This window comes from Calliopsis andreniformis, unplaced genomic scaffold (genome assembly GCF_051401765.1).
Source record: "Calliopsis andreniformis isolate RMS-2024a unplaced genomic scaffold, iyCalAndr_principal scaffold0026, whole genome shotgun sequence".
NCBI lineage: Eukaryota > Metazoa > Arthropoda > Insecta > Hymenoptera > Andrenidae > Calliopsis > Calliopsis andreniformis.
Genome location: NW_027480435.1, coordinates 3990126 through 4012154, shown reverse-complemented (window position 1 = coordinate 4012154; position 22029 = coordinate 3990126). Strand labels below are relative to the sequence as shown.

Sequence of the window (22029 nt, the reverse complement as noted above, 5' to 3'; positions counted from 1 at the left end):
TAGGCTTCACCCTAGGGCGTTGCTCCAACAGATTGAATAGTTAGGGCCTTAGAAATAAACGCCCGAAGCATAAAATGCAATAAAAATACAACAGTTTTTCCATCGTATAACAGGATTAATTGCAACCAGTTTGAAAGTGATGGTCATTTCTACGTTTCGGGCATCCTAGGCTTCACTCTAGGGCGTTGCTCCACTAGAGCGAATAGCTAGGGCCATAGAAGTCAACGCCAGAAGCATAAAATACGATATAAATACAACAGCTTTTCCAATGTATAAAAGGAATAATTGCAAACAGTGCGAAAGTAATGGTCATTTCTACGTTCCGGGCAACCTACGCTTCACCCTAGGGCGTTGCTCCACCAGATTAAACAGTTAGGGCCTTAGAAGTCAACGCCCGAAGCAAAAAATGCAAAATAAATAGAACAGTTTTTCCATTGTATAAAACGAATAATTGCTACCAGTGTAAAAGTTATGGTCATTTCTACGTTCCGGGAAACCTAGGCTTCACTCTAGGGCGTTGCTCCACCAGATCGAATTATTAGGGCCAAAGAAGTCAACGCCCGAAGCATAAAATACAAAATAAATAGAACAGTTTTTCCATTGTATAAAACGAATAATTGCAACCTGTGTGAAGGTTATGGTCATATCTACGTCCCGGCAACCTAGGCTTCACTGTAGGGCGTTGCTCCACCACATCGAAGTGTTAGGGCCTAAGAAGTCAACGCACGAAGCATAAAATACAATAGAAATACAACAGTTTATCCATCGTATAAAACGAATAATTGCAACCATTATGAAACTTATGGTCATTTCTACGTTCCGGGCAACCTAGGCTTCACCCTAGGGCATTGTTCCACCAGATCGAATAGTTAGGGCCTAAGAAGTGAACGCCAGAGGCATAAAATGCAATAAAAATGCAACAGTTTTTCCATCGTATAACAGGATTAATTGCAACCAGTTTGAAAGTGAAGGTCATTTCTACGTTCCGGGAAACCTAGGCTTCACTCTAGGGCGTTGCTCCACTAGATCGAATAGCTAGGGCATTAGAAGTCAAAGCCAGAAGCATAAAATACGATATAAATACAACAGCTTTTCCATCTTATAAAAGGAATAAATGCAAACAGTGTGAAAGTAATGGTCATTTCTACGTTCCGGGCAAACTAGGCTTCACCCTAGGGCGTTGCTCCACCAGATTAAACAGTTAGGGCCTTAGAAGTCAACGCCCGAAGCATAAAATGCAAAATAAATAGAACAGTTTTTCCATTGTATAAAACGAATAATTGCTACCAGTGTAAAAGTTATGGTCATTTCTACGTTCCGGGCAACCTAGGCTTCACCCTAGGGCGTTGTTCCACCAGATCGAATAGTTAGGGCCTAAGAAGTGAACGTCAGAAGCATAAAATACAATATAAATACAACAGCTTTTCCATCGTATAAAACGAATAATTGCAGCCAGTGTGAAAGTTATGGTCATTTCTACATTCCGAGCAACCTAGGCTTCACTCTAGGGCGTTGCTCCAACAGATTGAATAGTTAGGACCTTAGAAGTCAACGCCAGAAGCATAAAATACGTTATAAATACAACAGCTTTTGCATCGTATAAAAGGAATAATTGCAAACAGTGTGAAAGTAATTGTCATTTCTATATTCTGAGCAACCTAGGCTTCACCCTAGGGCGTTGCTCCACCAGATTAAACAGCTAGGGCCTTAGAAGTCAACGCCCGAAGCATAAAATGCAAAATAAATAGAACAGTATTTCCATTGTATAAAACGAATAATTGCTACCAGTGTAAAAGTTATGGTCATTTCTACGTTCCGGGCAACCTAGGCTTCACCCTAGGGCGTTGTTCCACCAGATCCAATAGTTAGGGCCTAAGAAGTGAACGTCAGAAGCATAAAATACAAGATAAATACAACAGTTTTTCCATCGTATAAAACGAATAATTGCAACCAGTGTGAAAGTTATGGTCATTTCTACATTCCGAGCAACCTAGGCTTCACTCTAGGGAGTTGCTCTACCAGATCGAATAGTTAGGTCCTTAGAAGTCAACGCCAGAAGCATAAAATACGATATAAATACAGCAGCTTTTCCATCGTATAAAAGGAATAATTGCAAACAGTGTGAAAGTAATGGTCATTTCTACGTTCCGGGTAACCTAGGCTTCACTCTACGGCGTTATTCCACCAGATCGAATCGTTAGGGCCCAAGAAGTCAACACCAGAAGAATAAAATACAAAATAAATACAACAGCCTTTACACCGTATAAAACGAATAATTGCAACCTGTGTGAAGGTTATGGTCATATCTACGTTCCGGGCAACCTAGGCTTCACTGTAGGGCGTTGCTCCACCAGATCGAATAGCTAGGTCCTTAGAAGTCAACGCCCGAAGCATAAAATACAAAATAAATAGAACAGTTTTCCCATTGTATAAAACACATAATTGCTACCAGTGTAAAAGTTATGGTCATTTCTACGTTCCGGGCAACCTAGGCTTCACTCTAGGGCGTTGCTCCACCATATCGAATAGCAACGGCCTTAGAAGCCTACGCCTGAAGCATAAAATACAATAAAAATACAACGGTCTTTTCATCGTATAACAGGAGTAATTGCAACAAGCGTGAAAGTAATGATCATTTCGGCGTTTCGGGCATCCTAGACTTAACTCTGAGGCATTGCTCCACCAGATCGAATAGTTAGGGCCTAAGAAGTGAACGCCAGAAGCATTAAACACAATATAAATACAACAGTTTTTCCATCGTATAAAACGAATAATTGCAACCAGTGTGAAAGTCATGGTCATTTCTACATTCCAAGCAACCTAGGCTTCACCCTAGGGCGTTGCTCCAACAGATTGAATAGTTAGGGCCTTAGAAATAAACGCCCGAAGCATAAAATGCAATAAAAATACAACAGTTTTTCCATCGTATAACAGGATTAATTGCAACCAGTTTGAAAGTGATGGTCATTTCTACGTTTCGGGCATCCTAGGCTTCACTCTAGGGCGTTGCTCCACTAGAGCGAATAGCTAGGGCCATAGAAGTCAACGCCAGAAGCATAAAATACGATATAAATACAACAGCTTCTCCAATGTATAAAAGGAATAATTGCAAACAGTGCGAAAGTAATGGTCATTTCTACGTTCCGGGCAACCTACGCTTCACCCTAGGGCGTTGCTCCACCAGATTAAACAGTTAGGGCCTTAGAAGTCAACGCCCGAAGCAAAAAATGCAAAATAAATAGAACAGTTTTTCCATTGTATAAAACGAATAATTGCTACCAGTGTAAAAGTTATGGTCATTTCTACGTTCCGGGCAACCTAGGCTTCACCCTAGGGCGTTGTTCCACCAGATCGAATAGTTAGGGCCTAAGAAGTGAACGCCAGAAGCATAAAATACAATATAAATACAACAGCTTTTCCATCGTATAAAAGGAATAATTGCAAACAGTGCGAAAGTAATGGTCATTTCTACGTTCCGGGCAACCTAGGGTTCACCCTAGGGCGTTGCTCCACCAGATTAAACAGTTAGGGCCTTAGAAGTCAACGCCCGAAGCATAAAATGCAAAATAAATAGAACAGTTTTTCCATTGTATAAAACGAATAATTGCTACCAGTGTAAAAGTTATGGTCATTTCTACGTTCCGGGCAACCTAGGCTTCACCCTAGGGCGTTGTTCCACCAGATCGAATAGTTAGGGCCTAAGAAGTGAACGCCAGAAGCATAAAATACAATATAAATACAACAGTTTTTCCGTCGTATAAAACGAATAATTGCAACCAGTGTGAAAGCTATGGTCATTTGTACATTTCGAGCAACCTAGGCTTCACTCTAGGGCGTTGCTCCAACAGATTGAATAGTCAGGGCCTTAGATGTCAACGCCCGAAGCATAAAATGCAATAAAAATACAACAGTTTTTCCATCGTATAACAGGATTAATTGCAACCAGTTTGAAAGTGATGGTCATTTCTACGTTCCGGGCAACCTAGGCTTCACTCTAGGGCGTTGCTCCACCATATCGAATAGCAACGGCCTTAGAAGCCTACGCCTGAAGCATAAAATACAATAAAAATACAACGGTCTTTTCATCGTATAACAGGAGTAATTGCAACAAGCGTGAAAGTAATGATCATTTCGGCGTTTCGGGCATCCTAGACTTAACTCTGAGGCATTGCTCCACCAGATCGAATAGTTAGGGCCTAAGAAGTGAACGCCAGAAGCATTAAACACAATATAAATACAACAGTTTTTCCATCGTATAAAACGAATAATTGCAACCAGTGTGAAAGTCATGGTCATTTCTACATTCCAAGCAACCTAGGCTTCACCCTAGGGCGTCGCTCCAACAGATTGAATAGTTAGGGCCTTAGAAATAAACGCCCGAAGCATAAAATGCAATAAAAATACAACAGTTTTTCCATCGTATAACAGGATTAATTGCAACCAGTTTGAAAGTGATGGTCATTTCTACGTTTCGGGCATCCTAGGCTTCACTCTAGGGCGTTGCTCCACTAGAGCGAATAGCTAGGGCCATAGAAGTCAACGCCAGAAGCATAAAATACGATATAAATACAACAGCTTTTCCAATGTATAAAAGGAATAATTGCAAACAGTGCGAAAGTAATGGTCATTTCTACGTTCCGGGCAACCTACGCTTCACCCTAGGGCGTTGCTCCACCAGATTAAACAGTTAGGGCCTTAGAAGTCAACGCCCGAAGCAAAAAATGCAAAATAAATAGAACAGTTTTTCCATTGTATAAAACGAATAATTGCTACCAGTGTAAAAGTTATGGTCATTTCTACGTTCCGGGAAACCTAGGCTTCACTCTAGGGCGTTGCTCCACCAGATCGAATTATTAGGGCCAAAGAAGTCAACGCCCGAAGCATAAAATACAAAATAAATAGAACAGTTTTTCCATTGTATAAAACGAATAATTGCAACCTGTGTGAAGGTTATGGTCATATCTACGTCCCGGCAACCTAGGCTTCACTGTAGGGCGTTGCTCCACCACATCGAAGTGTTAGGGCCTAAGAAGTCAACGCACGAAGCATAAAATACAATAGAAATACAACAGTTTATCCATCGTATAAAACGAATAATTGCAACCATTATGAAACTTATGGTCATTTCTACGTTCCGGGCAACCTAGGCTTCACCCTAGGGCATTGTTCCACCAGATCGAATAGTTAGGGCCTAAGAAGTGAACGCCAGAGGCATAAAATGCAATAAAAATGCAACAGTTTTTCCATCGTATAACAGGATTAATTGCAACCAGTTTGAAAGTGAAGGTCATTTCTACGTTCCGGGAAACCTAGGCTTCACTCTAGGGCGTTGCTCCACTAGATCGAATAGCTAGGGCATTAGAAGTCAAAGCCAGAAGCATAAAATACGATATAAATACAACAGCTTTTCCATCTTATAAAAGGAATAATTGCAAACAGTGTGAAAGTAATGGTCATTTCTACGTTCCGGGCAACCTAGGCTTAACCCTAGGGCGATGCTCCACCAGATGAAACAGTTAGGGCCTTAGAAGTCAACGCCCGAAGCTAAAAATACAAAATAAATAGAACAGTTTTTCCATTGTATAAAACGAATAGTTGCTACCAGTGTAAAGTTATGGTCATTTCTACGTTCCGGGCAACCTAGGCTTCACCCTAGGGCGTTGTTCCACCAGATCGAATAGTTAGGGCCTAAGAAGTGAACGCCAGGAGCATAAAATACAATATAAATACAACAGTTTTTCTATCGTATAAAACGAATAATTGCAACCAGTGTGAAAGCTATGGTCATTTCTACATTCCGAGCAACCTAGGCTTCACTCTAGGGCGTTGCTCCAACAGATTGAATAGTCAGGGCCTTATAAGTCAACGCCCGAAGCATAGAATGCAATAAAAATACAACAGTTTTTCCAACGTATAACAGGATTAATTGCAACTAGTTTGAAAGTGATGGTCATTTCTACGTTCCGGGCAACCAAGGCTTCACTCTAGGGCGTTGCTCCACTAGATCGAATAGCTAGGGCCTTAGAAGTCAACGCCAGAGGCATAAAATACAATATAAATACAACAGCTTTTCCATCGTAAAGAGCGAATAATTGCAACCAGTGTGATAGTTATGGTCATTTCTACGTTCCGGGCAACCTAGGCTTCACTCTAGGGCGTTGCTCCACCAGATCAAACAGTTAGGGCCTTAGAAGCCAACGACCGAAGCATTAAATACAAAATAACTAGAACAGTTTTTCCATTGTATAAAACGAATAATTGCTACCAGAGTAAAAGTTATGGCCATTTCTACGTTGCGGTCAACCTAGGCTTCACCTTAGGCCGTTGTTCCACCAGATCGAATAGTTAGGGCCTATGAAGTGAACGCCAGAAGCATAAAATACAACATAAATACAACAGATTTTCCATCATATAAAACGAATAATTGCAAGCAGTATGAAAGTTATGGTCATTTCTACTTTCCGGGCAACCTGGGATACACCCTAGGGCGTTGCTCCAACAGATTGAATAGTTAGCGCCTTAGAAGTCAACGCCGGAAGCATAAAATGCAAAATAAATAGAACAGTTTTTCCATCGTAAAGAACGAATAATTGCAACCAGTGTGAAAGTTATGGTTATTTCTACATTCCGAGCAACCTAGGCTTCACTCTAGGGCGTTGCTCCACCAGATCGAAATGGTTAGGTCCTTAGAAGTCAACGCCAGAAGCATAAAATACGATATAAATACAACAGCTTTTGCATCGTATAAAAGGAATAATTGCAAACAGTGTGAAAGTAATTGTCATTTCTACGTTCCGGGCAACCTAGGCTTCACTCTAGGGCGTTGCTCCACCAGATCAAACAGTTAGGGCCTTAGAAGTCAACGCCCGAAGCATAAAATACAAAATAAATAGAACAGTTTTTCCATTGTATAAAACGAATAATTGCTACCAGTGTAAAAGTTATGGTCATTTCTACGTTCCGGGCAACCTAGGCTTCACCCTAGGGCGTTGTTCCACCAGATCGAATAGTTAGGGCCTAAGAAGTGAACGCCAGAAGCATAAAATACAATATAAATACAACAGTTTTTCCATCGAATAACAGGATTAATTGCAACCAGTTTGAAAGTGATGGTCATTTCTACGTTCCGGGCAACCTAGGCTTCACTCTAGGGCGTTGCTCCACTAGATCGAATAGTTAGGTCCTTAGAAGTCACCGCCAGAAGAATAAAATACAAAATAAATACAACAGCCTTTACACCGTATAAAACGAATAATTGCAACCTGTGTGAAGGTTATGGTCATATCTACGTTCCGGGCAACCTAGGCTTCACTGTAGGGCGTTGCTCCACCAGATCAAACCGTTAGGTCCTTAGAAGTCAACGCCCGAAGCATAAAATACAAAATAAATAGAACAGTTTTCCCATTGTATAAAACACATAATTGCTACCAGTGTAAAAGTTATGGTCATTTCTACGTTCCGGGCAACCTAGGCTTCACTCTAGGGCGTTGCTCCACCATATCGAATAGCAACGGCCTTAGAAGCCTACGCCTGAAGCATAAAATACAATAAAAATACAACGGTCTTTTCATCGTATAACAGGAGTAATTGCAACAAGCGTGAAAGTAATGATCATTTCGGCGTTTCGGGCATCCTAGACTTAACTCTGAGGCATTGCTCCACCAGATCGAATAGTTAGGGCCTAAGAAGTGAACGCCAGAAGCATTAAACACAATATAAATACAACAGTTTTTCCATCGTATAAAACGAATAATTGCAACCAGTGTGAAAGTCATGGTCATTTCTACATTCCAAGCAACCTAGGCTTCACCCTAGGGCGTTGCTCCAACAGATTGAATAGTTAGGGCCTTAGAAATAAACGCCCGAAGCATAAAATGCAATAAAAATACAACAGTTTTTCCATCGTATAACAGGATTAATTGCAACCAGTTTGAAAGTGATGGTCATTTCTACGTTTCGGGCATCCTAGGCTTCACTCTAGGGCGTTGCTCCACTAGAGCGAATAGCTAGGGCCATAGAAGTCAACGCCAGAAGCATAAAATACGATATAAATACAACAGCTTTTCCAATGTATAAAAGGAATAATTGCAAACAGTGCGAAAGTAATGGTCATTTCTACGTTCCGGGCAACCTACGCTTCACCCTAGGGCGTTGCTCCACCAGATTAAACAGTTAGGGCCTTAGAAGTCAACGCCCGAAGCAAAAAATGCAAAATAAATAGAACAGTTTTTCCATTGTATAAAACGAATAATTGCTACCAGTGTAAAAGTTATGGTCATTTCTACGTTCCGGGAAACCTAGGCTTCACTCTAGGGCGTTGCTCCACCAGATCGAATTATTAGGGCCAAAGAAGTCAACGCCCGAAGCATAAAATACAAAATAAATAGAACAGTTTTTCCATTGTATAAAACGAATAATTGCAACCTGTGTGAAGGTTATGGTCATATCTACGTCCCGGCAACCTAGGCTTCACTGTAGGGCGTTGCTCCACCAGATCGAAGTGTTAGGGCCTAAGAAGTCAACGCACGAAGCATAAAATACAATAGAAATACAACAGTTTATCCATCGTATAAAACGAATAATTGCAACCATTATGAAACTTATGGTCATTTCTACGTTCCGGGCAACCTAGGCTTCACCCTAGGGCATTGTTCCACCAGATCGAATAGTTAGGGCCTAAGAAGTGAACGCCAGAGGCATAAAATGCAATAAAAATGCAACAGTTTTTCCATCGTATAAAAGGAATAAATGCAAACAGTGTGAAAGTAATGGTCATTTCTACGTTCCGGGCAAACTAGGCTTCACCCTAGGGCGTTGCTCCACCAGATTAAACAGTTAGGGCCTTAGAAGTCAACGCCCGAAGCATAAAATGCAAAATAAATAGAACAGTTTTTCCATTGTATAAAACGAATAATTGCTACCAGTGTAAAAGTTATGGTCATTTCTACGTTCCGGGCAACCTAGGCTTCACCCTAGGGCGTTGTTCCACCAGATCGAATAGTTAGGGCCTAAGAAGTGAACGTCAGAAGCATAAAATACAATATAAATACAACAGTTTTTCCATCGTATAAAACGAATAATTGCAACCAGTGTGAAAGTTATGGTCATTTCTACATTCCGAGCAACCTAGGCTTCACTCTAGGGAGTTGCTCTACCAGATCGAATAGTTAGGTCCTTAGAAGTCAACGCCAGAAGCATAAAATACGATATAAATACAGCAGCTTTTCCATCGTATAAAAGGAATAATTGCAAACAGTGTGAAAGTAATGGTCATTTCTACGTTCCGGGTAACCTAGGCTTCACTCTACGGCGTTATTCCACCAGATCGAATCGTTAGGGCCCAAGAAGTCAACACCAGAAGAATAAAATACAAAATAAATACAACAGCCTTTACACCGTATAAAACGAATAATTGCAACCTGTGTGAAGGTTATGGTCATATCTACGTTCCGGGCAACCTAGGCTTCACTGTAGGGCGTTGCTCCACCAGATCGAATAGCTAGGTCCTTAGAAGTCAACGCCCGAAGCATAAAATACAAAATAAATAGAACAGTTTTCCCATTGTATAAAACACATAATTGCTACCAGTGTAAAAGTTATGGTCATTTCTACGTTCCGGGCAACCTAGGCTTCACTCTAGGGCGTTGCTCCACCATATCGAATAGCAACGGCCTTAGAAGCCTACGCCTGAAGCATAAAATACAATAAAAATACAACGGTCTTTTCATCGTATAACAGGAGTAATTGCAACAAGCGTGAAAGTAATGATCATTTCGGCGTTTCGGGCATCCTAGACTTAACTCTGAGGCATTGCTCCACCAGATCGAATAGTTAGGGCCTAAGAAGTGAACGCCAGAAGCATTAAACACAATATAAATACAACAGTTTTTCCATCGTATAAAACGAATAATTGCAACCAGTGTGAAAGTCATGGTCATTTCTACATTCCAAGCAACCTAGGCTTCACCCTAGGGCGTTGCTCCAACAGATTGAATAGTTAGGGCCTTAGAAATAAACGCCCGAAGCATAAAATGCAATAAAAATACAACAGTTTTTCCATCGTATAACAGGATTAATTGCAACCAGTTTGAAAGTGATGGTCATTTCTACGTTTCGGGCATCCTAGGCTTCACTCTAGGGCGTTGCTCCACTAGACCGAATAGCTAGGGCCATAGAAGTCAACGCCAGAAGCATAAAATACGATATAAATACAACAGCTTCTCCAATGTATAAAAGGAATAATTGCAAACAGTGCGAAAGTAATGGTCATTTCTACGTTCCGGGCAACCTACGCTTCACCCTAGGGCGTTGCTCCACCAGATTAAACAGTTAGGGCCTTAGAAGTCAACGCCCGAAGCAAAAAATGCAAAATAAATAGAACAGTTTTTCCATTGTATAAAACGAATAATTGCTACCAGTGTAAAAGTTATGGTCATTTCTACGTTCCGGGCAACCTAGGCTTCACCCTAGGGCGTTGTTCCACCAGATCGAATAGTTAGGGCCTAAGAAGTGAACGCCAGAAGCATAAAATACAATATAAATACAACAGCTTTTCCATCGTATAAAAGGAATAATTGCAAACAGTGCGAAAGTAATGGTCATTTCTACGTTCCGGGCAACCTAGGGTTCACCCTAGGGCGTTGCTCCACCAGATTAAACAGTTAGGGCCTTAGAAGTCAACGCCCGAAGCATAAAATGCAAAATAAATAGAACAGTTTTTCCATTGTATAAAACGAATAATTGCTACCAGTGTAAAAGTTATGGTCATTTCTACGTTCCGGGCAACCTAGGCTTCACCCTAGGGCGTTGTTCCACCAGATCGAATAGTTAGGGCCTAAGAAGTGAACGCCAGAAGCATAAAATACAATATAAATACAACAGTTTTTCCGTCGTATAAAACGAATAATTGCAACCAGTGTGAAAGCTATGGTCATTTGTACATTTCGAGCAACCTAGGCTTCACTCTAGGGCGTTGCTCCAACAGATTGAATAGTCAGGGCCTTAGATGTCAACGCCCGAAGCATAAAATGCAATAAAAATACAACAGTTTTTCCATCGTATAACAGGATTAATTGCAACCAGTTTGAAAGTGATGGTCATTTCTACGTTCCGGGCAACCTAGGCTTCACTCTAGGGCGTTGCTCCACTAGATCGAATAGTTAGGTCCTTCGAAGTCACCGCCAGAAGAATAAAATACAAAATAAATACAACAGCCTTTACACCGTATAAAACGAATAATTGCAACCTGTGTGAAGGTTATGGTCATATCTACGTTCCGGGCAACCTAGGCTTCACTGTAGGGCGTTGCTCCACCAGATCAAACCGTTAGGTCCTTAGAAGTCAACGCCCGAAGCATAAAATACAAAATAAATAGAACAGTTTTCCCATTGTATAAAACACATAATTGCTACCAGTGTAAAAGTTATGGTCATTTCTACGTTCCGGGCAACCTAGGCTTCACTCTAGGGCGTTGCTCCACCATATCGAATAGCAACGGCCTTAGAAGCCTACGCCTGAAGCATAAAATACAATAAAAATACAACGGTCTGTTCATCGTATAACAGGAGTAATTGCAACAAGCGTGAAAGTAATGATCATTTCGGCGTTTCGGGCATCCTAGACTTAACTCTGAGGCATTGCTCCACCAGATCGAATAGTTAGGGCCTAAGAAGTGAACGCCAGAAGCATTAAACACAATATAAATACAACAGTTTTTCCATCGTATAAAACGAATAATTGCAACCAGTGTGAAAGTCATGGTCATTTCTACATTCCAAGCAACCTAGGCTTCACCCTAGGGCGTTGCTCCAACAGATTGAATAGTTAGGGCCTTAGAAATAAACGCCCGAAGCATAAAATGCAATAAAAATACAACAGTTTTTCCATCGTATAACAGGATTAATTGCAACCAGTTTGAAAGTGATGGTCATTTCTACGTTTCGGGCATCCTAGGCTTCACTCTAGGGCGTTGCTCCACTAGAGCGAATAGCTAGGGCCATAGAAGTCAACGCCAGAAGCATAAAATACGATATAAATACAACAGCTTTTCCAATGTATAAAAGGAATAATTGCAAACAGTGCGAAAGTAATGGTCATTTCTACGTTCCGGGCAACCTACGCTTCACCCTAGGGCGTTGCTCCACCAGATTAAACAGTTAGGGCCTTAGAAGTCAACGCCCGAAGCAAAAAATGCAAAATAAATACAACAGTTTTTCCATTGTATAAAACGAATAATTGCTACCAGTGTAAAAGTTATGGTCATTTCTACGTTCCGGGCAACCTAGGCTTCACTCTAGGGCGTTGCTCCACCAGATCAAACAGTTAGGGCCTTAGAAGCCAACGACCGAAGCATTAAATACAAAATAACTAGAACAGTTTTTCCATTGTATAAAACGAATAATTGCTACCAGAGTAAAAGTTATGGCCATTTCTACGTTGCGGTCAACCTAGGCTTCACCTTAGGCCGTTGTTCCACCAGATCGAATAGTTAGGGCCTATGAAGTGAACGCCAGAAGCATAAAATACAACATAAATACAACAGATTTTCCATCATATAAAACGAATAATTGCAAGCAGTATGAAAGTTATGGTCATTTCTACTTTCCGGGCAACCTGGGATACACCCTAGGGCGTTGCTCCAACAGATTGAATAGTTAGCGCCTTAGAAGTCAACGCCCGAAGCATAAAATACAAAATAAATAGAACAGTTTTTCCATTGTATAAAACGAATAATTGCTACCAGTGTAAAAGTTATGGTCATTTCTACGTTCCGGGCAACCTAGGCTTCACCCTAGGGCGTTGTTCCACCAGATCGAATAGTTAGGGCCTAAGAAGTGAACGCCAGAAGCATAAAATACAATATAAATACAACAGTTTTTCCATCGAATAACAGGATTAATTGCAACCAGTTTGAAAGTGATGGTCATTTCTACGTTCCGGGCAACCTAGGCTTCACTCTAGGGCGTTGCTCCACTAGATCGAATAGTTAGGTCCTTAGAAGTCACCGCCAGAAGAATAAAATACAAAATAAATACAACAGCCTTTACACCGTATAAAACGAATAATTGCAACCTGTGTGAAGGTTATGGTCATATCTACGTTCCGGGCAACCTAGGCTTCACTGTAGGGCGTTGCTCCACCAGATCAAACCGTTAGGTCCTTAGAAGTCAACGCCCGAAGCATAAAATACAAAATAAATAGAACAGTTTTCCCATTGTATAAAACACATAATTGCTACCAGTGTAAAAGTTATGGTCATTTCTACGTTCCGGGCAACCTAGGCTTCACTCTAGGGCGTTGCTCCACCATATCGAATAGCAACGGCCTTAGAAGCCTACGCCTGAAGCATAAAATACAATAAAAATACAACGGTCTTTTCATCGTATAACAGGAGTAATTGCAACAAGCGTGAAAGTAATGATCATTTCGGCGTTTCGGGCATCCTAGACTTAACTCTGAGGCATTGCTCCACCAGATCGAATAGTTAGGGCCTAAGAAGTGAACGCCAGAAGCATTAAACACAATATAAATACAACAGTTTTTCCATCGTATAAAACGAATAATTGCAACCAGTGTGAAAGTCATGGTCATTTCTACATTCCAAGCAACCTAGGCTTCACCCTAGGGCGTTGCTCCAACAGATTGAATAGTTAGGGCCTTAGAAATAAACGCCCGAAGCATAAAATGCAATAAAAATACAACAGTTTTTCCATCGTATAACAGGATTAATTGCAACCAGTTTGAAAGTGATGGTCATTTCTACGTTTCGGGCATCCTAGGCTTCACTCTAGGGCGTTGCTCCACTAGAGCGAATAGCTAGGGCCATAGAAGTCAACGCCAGAAGCATAAAATACGATATAAATACAACAGCTTTTCCAATGTATAAAAGGAATAATTGCAAACAGTGCGAAAGTAATGGTCATTTCTACGTTCCGGGCAACCTACGCTTCACCCTAGGGCGTTGCTCCACCACCACGGACCTGTCTGGATGTCCAGATGGGAGGGGAGGTGAACCCCTACGTGGCGCGTCCCCAGGTGGCGGATAGGGGAAGCCTCGGGCCCGGGCCGGTGGGCATGACCGAGAGGTCGTGTCTCCCGCGTCCCGGTACCGAGGTCGGGGCGAAAGCCCCCGCGGACCAAACACAGTGCGTGAGTGTGTGTGTGAATGTGTGTGTGTGTGTGCGTGTGTGAATGGGCTGCGGCCGGTGGCTCGTGGATATTCCCGACAGACTAACCAAGGGGTGGAGTAGTAGCCCCCCGACCGGGGTACCTGGGTGAAGTCTGTACCTAGCCTCTGCGGTGGAAGATGCGTAAATGTAAGTCCTGAAATTATGGCAAAGGTCGCCTGAAGCCGCATGCGAAACGTGGAAAAACCGCTCCCCAGGTACTGACTGGAGCCTATGTCGGGGTTGAAGCGAGATTAACTGGGCGCAGGTATGGAGGATTACCTGGTCAGTATATCCTCATACCCCGTGCGACGGGGGGTAAACTGTCGCGCCGTCTAGCCTGAGGTTAGGGTACGGGGCCCTTCGGATGGGTACCCGCCCTCTCGATAGGGGTGACGTTAAACCTTTTGCATCATATATGGCGCGGGCCTATCCCGTAATATTTTTTGTAGAGTCACTAGGTGCCAATAGGGTTGACCACCCGACAAACCGCTTCACGGTTTTGGCATCCATATTTAGGGATCTTCTTACCCGGGGAAGTGCCCCCACCGCGGTGGGGGTCCCATGATGGGCGAACCGGAGGAATCATTAACTGCCAAAATGTCGAACCTAAACGAAACATTGGGGAAGGGGGGTAAGTCGCAGGGCGACTTGAGCAAGGAGCGCAGTTCCTCATTGGGAAACATCCCAGTGACGGTTGACTGCGCGAGTAAAGAGCAGGGAGGCAGTTCTTCCTCGGACGGGGGCCTACAGGAATGGGTCGAAAAAGTTAGATCCTCCAGGCCCATGTCCGAGGCAGGGTTCGACAGGGACGCATCGGTTGAAGAACACACCGATGCTGAGATCACTCCCGCACAACACGCACGGGACGAGCGCATCAGCTGGGCGCTCGGTCAGTACCTTGGCCCCGGCTGGGATAGCCGTGGGGCTGGTGGGAGTGACGTGGGGAAGTTGGGAGAAGAGGACAGGGACAAAATGTCCTTGACCGCCTCCGACGACGAAGGGAGTGTTTCTTCCCGTCAGTCCACGAGGTCCCTAAGATCCGGGACATCCGTCGGTGGCCGCAAAAGGCAATTGCCTGCGGCGGATGCCGACGGAGATACGACTGCGGGAGCACAAAGGGAACAGAGCAGGAAAAAGAAGAGGACGGACACCCTGCCCCCCATCGAGTCTCTTAAGGGAGAGATGATGGGGCAGGACACAGGCTCCCTGGGCGGTGTCATTAGTCACCAGCTGACAGAGGTGGAGAGGGTGGCGAACACTTCGGGCAACCTCAAGGGGACGTTCGTCAGGACACTGCGAATGGCTGCCCGCATCGTCAGTGTCGCTGCTGTTGAAATACAGCAGCGAACTGTAGCTACCGCCAGCCAGACAATGCTCGAGGAGCAAAACATCAGACTGGCGGAGCAAATGCGGGCTATGAAAGCCGAAATTGTAAGGCTGCGGCAGGAGCGAGAGTCTGCACCTGCGGTTAGGAGAGACCCCACACCCAGCGGCCAAAGAAAGAAGGCCCTGACGGATGGGCAGCTTATGCCCCCGCCACCGTTGCCGTCGCCAGCCACCACCGTCAATCCGCCCAAACCGGCGTTGGACCAGGCCTCATTAGTAGAGGCCTTATGGTCCAAAATGGAGACGCTGGTGGAGAAACGGTTCAGGGAGTTGAGGGCTGAGATAACCCTCCTCGTGGGCAAATCCGCCCCCCAGACAAGTGCACACGGGGCGGCACCAACGAAGGTGCCAAAAGCACCAGCTGCTGCGGTCATGGCACGGCCGCCGCCGACTGCGTCGGGGGAAACCCCAACGCAAAGAAGGAGGAGGAGGAGGAAGGAGGCGAGAGCCAGGGCCCTGGCGACCGTTGATGGGCGACGGGCGCGCCCCACTATTACAGTCGCGGTAGCGACGCCAGCCCCGCCCACACCAGCAACCACGGGAGGCACTCCCAGTCCCAAACCTGCTGCTGCCGGGAGAAAGACAGCGGTGGATAAGACCGGTAGCCGGGCAAGGAAGGCTGTGGATCCGGCGGCAGCCGTGACGGGGCCGAATCGGGAGCCGAAATGGACGGAGGTACTCGGTCGGAAGCGGAAGCCGGCGAGACAGGCTGCCCCCGCTAACGAACCTGACGGCTCCCGCCCAGTGAGGCAGAAAGCCCCGAAACGGCCGACGGGTGCTGGCGGGGCTCCTCCCGCTAGCGCCGCCAATGGCCCGGCGAAGAAGGGGACTCCCCCGGCCCGCCCCACTCGGGCGCCGGCAAAGCCACCCAAAACGGCAGCCATAGCGCTGACCGTGATGGAGGGAGCCGGCGCCGACCTTGGTAATGCCCTTAGACAGGCAAGGGCCAGCATTAATTTGGCCGACCTGGGCATCGCCGAGATCAGGACGAAGCGGGCCGTCACGGGCGGGATTATATTGGAAATCCCAGGCCCGGAGGGAGCCCCTAAGGCAGATCAGCTGGCTGAGAGGCTCCGGCAGCTTTTCGTGGCTACGGAGATTAAGGTAGCAAGCCCGAAAAAGACGACGGAGATGCGGGTGGCGGGGTTGGATGACTCCGTCACCCAGCGGGACGTCGCTGCCGCCATTGTGACACAGGGAGGGTGTCAGGAGGGGGACATAAAGGTGGGCCCCATCCGCCGCTCGCCTACGGCGCTTGGTACGGCGTGGGTGCGGTGCCCCCTCACGGCGGCCCGAAGTTTGGCGGCTGCGGGAAAGCTGCGCGTGGGTTGGACCATGGCCCGTATCGATGTCCTGGCGCCTCGTCCCCTCCAGTGCTACCGCTGCTTGGAGACAGGGCACGTCCAGCAGCGGTGCACCGCGGCGGAAGATAGGAGGGGACGCTGCTATAATTGCGGCGCCACGGAGCATCGGGCGGCGGAGTGCCGCGCGTCTTCCCCAAAGTGTCCGCTGTGTGCGGACCTGGGGAGGCCATCAGGCCACCGACTGGGGGGACCGGGCTGTGCCCCGCCCTCCAAGGGCCGACGCCGCGGAAGGGCACGCTCAGCGATGCCAGCGGGGCAGGTGGAGCGCGGCGGGGACACCGCTAATGCCGCCCCTCCGACGTCCTCCGAAGTCCCCGCCGGGGCAGGGAAGGAAAAGGTGGTCGCTGCAGAGGAGGCTGGGTCATCTGCAGCGCCACAGACCTATTCAAGGTCCGGTAAGAACGGCCTGGAGGAGGCCATGGAAACGGTGTAGAAATGGCTACCCTCCTCCAGGCCAATTTGAAGCGCTCCCGCAGGGCTCAGGACCTGTTTGTCCATACCATGCGGGAGCGATCAATAGGACTGTCCGTCGCCGCCGAGCCGTACAATATCCCCGACCTCCCAGACTGGGTCGGGAGTCGGTGCGGCTTGGTGGCTATTACATGGAACTGGCCGCCCGCATCTCCTCCAGTTAACGTCTTAGCGACGGGGGAGGGTTGCGTGGCGGTTCAGTGGGGAAGTGTCGCGGTGGTGGGATGCTATGTGTCGCCCAACTGTGACCTCGCTTCTTATGAGTCATACCTGGGCGGGGTAACCGCATGCATCGGTCAGTGCATGCCCCGCCCGGTAATTGTCCTGGGGGACTTTAATGCCCATGCTACGGCATGGGGCAGCCCCAGGACTAGCCGTAGGGGCGAGGTCCTAATGGATTGGGCGGCCGGGCTGGACCTTCGGTTGGTTAACCGGGGTCGGCAGCACACGTTCGTTGGGCCGCAGGGGGTGTCCATCATAGACCTGACGTGGGCAACCCCCTCCGGCCAGCAGCGTGTGTCTGGGTGGAGAGTGGCAACAGAAGTGGCGACCCTCAGCGATCACCTCTATATAACAATGGAGGTGAGGGTCGCCGCTGCTACCTCCACCCGGAGGGATGGGCCCCGGTGCCACGGGGGCCGGCGGGCCCGCCCGCCACCGCGATGGTCCATTAAAAAGCTGAATTGCAGCCTCTTGGAGGCGGCCGCTCATGCGGCGGCCTGGCCGGAGACACCGGCTGGGCCGGTCGGCGACGTCGAGGGAGAAATGGCCTGGCTCAGCAGGGCTACAAAGGCGGTGTGTGACACCGCCATGCCCAGAGCCGGGCCACCCTCGCGTCCGGGCGCGGCGTACTGGTGGTCGCGAGAAATGGATGAGTTGCGCGTGGCGTACGTCCGCTCGCGGCGCCGGTACACCCGCGCCCGCCGACGTCGGCAGGCCGAACCCGAGCAGGTGGCGCGCTTGTATGAGGTGTATAGCGCGATGCGCAGAACACTCCAGCGCGCCATCCGGGACGCCAAAGCCCGGGCATGGAAGGAGCTCCTCGTGGAATTAAACAGGGTTCCGTGGGGGCGCCCATATAAACTCGTGATGGGTAAGTTACGAGCATGGGCGCCACCCATAACGGAAACCCTAGATCCCCCACTCCTGGAGCGGGTGGTTCGGACCCTGTTTCCCGGGATAGACCGGGAGCAGGAGACCGCCCGCTCGGAAACCTCGGAGCCACCCGTTGAGTGGTCCGAGATGGAGATGGGGGTAACACACGAGGAGTTGGCAGGGGCGCTGCGCCGTCGCGGGTCACGCAACGTTGCGCCGGGCCCGGACGGTGTCCCCTGCCGCGTATTGGCCCGGGCAATGGGCGTCCTAAGCTCGAGGTTCGTGCGACTGCTGAGCGGCTGCCTACGCATGGGGGAGTTCCCCCTCGCATGGAAACAGGCGCGGATGGTCCTCCTAAGAAAGGATGGACGGCCCGCGGACACGCCTTCGGCATATAGGCCGGTGTGCTTGCTCGACGAGGCGGGAAAGCTTTTTGAGACAATCATAGCTGCCCGCCTCTCGAGCCACCTGTCGACGGTGGGACCGGGATTGGCCTCCAGCCAGTTTGGCTTCCGGGAGGGACTTTCGACCGTGGACGCAGTCATGCGCGTCAGGTCCCTCTCGGAGGAGGCCGTCTCCAGGGATGGGGTGGCGTTGGCGGTATCATTGGATATCGTCAACGCCTTTAACACCCTTCCCTGGAGCAGGGTACTGGGGGCGCTCCGTTATATGCGAGTGCCCCCGTACCTGAGACGGATTATTCGGTCCTACCTAAACGACAGGTGGATACAATACACCGGCCGGGATGGAAAACTTTGCCGAAGGAGGGTCGTGCGCGGTGTTCCGCAGGGGTCCGTGTTGGGTCCCCTGCTTTGGGTCATCGCGTACGACCACGTGCTGCGGGCCCGCCTCCCCGCCGATGTCGGGCTGACGTGTTACGCGGACGACACGTTGGTGCTGGTCGGCGGGGTGGGCTATGGGAGGGCCATCCGCCTTGCTGAGATGGCGGTGGCTGTCGCTGTCGCGGCGATCCGTGAGTCGGGCCTTGAGGTAGCGCCCCACAAATGCGAGGCCATGTGGTTTTATGACCGGCCTCGCCGTGGGGCGCCCCCGCCCGGCTTGCGGATCAGAGTAGGTGATGCCTTCGTCGAGGTGAAGGAACAGATGAAATATCTGGGCCTGACCCTCGACAGCCAATGGCGCTTCGTCGAACATTTCGACCGCTTGGCCCCCCGTGTGGAGAGAGCGTCGGCCGCATTAGGCCGCCTCCTCCCCAATTTAGGGGGGCCTGAGGAAGGTGTTCGCCGCCTCTACGTCGGGGTGGTGCGGTCAATGATCCTCTACGGGGCCCCTGTCTGGGCCCCGGACCTGATGGCCAGCAAACGCAGCATCGCGATGCTGCGACGCCTTTACCGGCGGCTGGCCATCAGAGTCATTAGGGGGTACCGCACCATCTCCTACGAGGCGGCGACGGCCCTGGCTGGTCTTCCTCCCCTGGAGCTCCTGGCGCAGCAACACCGGACGATATACGTCCGGCTGCGGGAGCTTCGGGACAGTGGGAGGCCACCAGAGGCAGAAGCGGTCGAACGGACGAGGCGTCTTGCCCGGCGTGCCCTACACATTGAGTGGACCCGCCAGCTGCAGGCTGGCGCTGCCGCCAAAAGGGCCGTCGGGGCTGTCCTGCCACATTTCGAAAAGTGGCGGGACAGAGCATACGGAAGGCTCACCTACAGAATGACGCAGGTGCTCTCCGGACATGGCTGTTTCGGGGAGTACCTGTGTCGAATTGGGAAGGAAGCGACAGCGACATGCCACCATTGTGGGGAGGAACAGGACACGGCGCAGCACACGCTGGAAGTCTGCCCGGCGTGGGCAGCAGAGCGCCGTGTCCTGAAACAGGGGGTGGGACACGACCTCTCGCTGGAAGCCGTAGTTGCAGCTATGGTGACTGGCGAGAGGCCGTGGAAAGCAATGGCCTCCTTCTGCGAGCATGTGATGCTGCAGAAGGAGGCCGCGGAGCGGCATAGGGAGCGGCACTCCCATCCCGCCCGCAGGGGAAGGGCCAGGGCCGGGCCACGGGCGAGACAATGGTCTCCGCCCGCCCCGGCGCAGTAAAGCCCCTGGACACGGGTCACGGGGAGGGGAGCAATGGCCCGACGCCGGCCCGACCCACTGACGGGGCCTCAGGCCCCCGAGGGTCTGGTTGGCTGCGGGTCATTGCGGGGTCGCAGGCGGCTTGGGTCGGGGGCCCAAGTCGCCATTGCACAGCGACCCTGGGGGGGCGGCGACATGTAGTGTGGCCACTACATGTCGCCGAAGTTAGATGTGCCGCAAGGGACGGGGGGTATGACCCCTCCCGGGATGCGCTTCGGCACGGCTAGGGGGGTACTGGAAGTGTTCTTTGGAGTTCCCAGTGCCCCCCGAAACGCCTTAGGTAGGCCACCGTGGAGTTTTAGTCGGTAAAAGTCCGACACTACCCCGAGCCCTCCCCAAGGGTTCGGGGTGTCCTATGAGGATTTCTCCACGTAAAAAAAAAAAAAAAAAAAAAAAAAAAAAAGGGCGTTGCTCCACCAGATTAAACAGTTAGGGCCTTAGAAGTCAACGCCCGAAGCAAAAAATGCAAAATAAATAGAACAGTTTTTCCATTGTATAAAACGAATAATTGCTACCAGTGTAAAAGTTATGGTCATTTCTACGTTCCGGGAAACCTAGGCTTCACTCTAGGGCGTTGCTCCACCAGATCGAATTATTAGGGCCAAAGAAGTCAACGCCCGAAGCATAAAATACAAAATAAATAGAACAGTTTTTCCATTGTATAAAACGAATAATTGCAACCTGTGTGAAGGTTATGGTCATATCTACGTCCCGGCAACCTAGGCTTCACTGTAGGGCGTTGCTCCACCAGATCGAAGTGTTAGGGCCTAAGAAGTCAACGCACGAAGCATAAAATACAATAGAAATACAACAGTTTATCCATCGTATAAAACGAATAATTGCAACCATTATGAAACTTATGGTCATTTCTACGTTCCGGGCAACCTAGGCTTCACCCTAGGGCATTGTTCCACCAGATCGAATAGTTAGGGCCTAAGAAGTGAACGCCAGAGGCATAAAATGCAATAAAAATGCAACAGTTTTTCCATCGTATAAAAGGAATAAATGCAAACAGTGTGAAAGTAATGGTCATTTCTACGTTCCGGGCAAACTAGGCTTCACCCTAGGGCGTTGCTCCACCAGATTAAACAGTTAGGGCCTTAGAAGTCAACGCCCGAAGCATAAAATGCAAAATAAATAGAACAGTTTTTCCATTGTATAAAACGAATAATTGCTACCAGTGTAAAAGTTATGGTCATTTCTACGTTCCGGGCAACCTAGGCTTCACCCTAGGGCGTTGTTCCACCAGATCGAATAGTTAGGGCCTAAGAAGTGAACGTCAGAAGCATAAAATACAATATAAATACAACAGTTTTTCCATCGTATAAAACGAATAATTGCAACCAGTGTGAAAGTTATGGTCATTTCTACATTCCGAGCAACCTAGGCTTCACTCTAGGGAGTTGCTCTACCAGATCGAATAGTTAGGTCCTTAGAAGTCAACGCCAGAA

At 48.2% G+C, this 22029-nt stretch overlaps 1 protein-coding gene across 1 annotated transcript in view; it reads right to left on the bottom strand.

The window, feature by feature from the left end:
- The window catches only part of LOC143187443 (uncharacterized), a 53230-nt gene extending 38476 nt beyond the window's left edge, over positions 1-14754 (bottom strand). The window contains exons 1-4 of the mRNA XM_076391661.1: positions 14656-14754; positions 14469-14594; positions 14388-14397; positions 13980-14322 (exon numbers count right to left, since the gene is read on the bottom strand). Of these exons, the coding sequence (XP_076247776.1) occupies positions 13980-14322; positions 14388-14397; positions 14469-14594; positions 14656-14754 (578 nt within the window). The remainder of the gene's footprint in view (positions 1-13979; positions 14323-14387; positions 14398-14468; positions 14595-14655) is intronic.
- Between the last annotated feature and the right edge of the window lie 7275 nt (positions 14755-22029).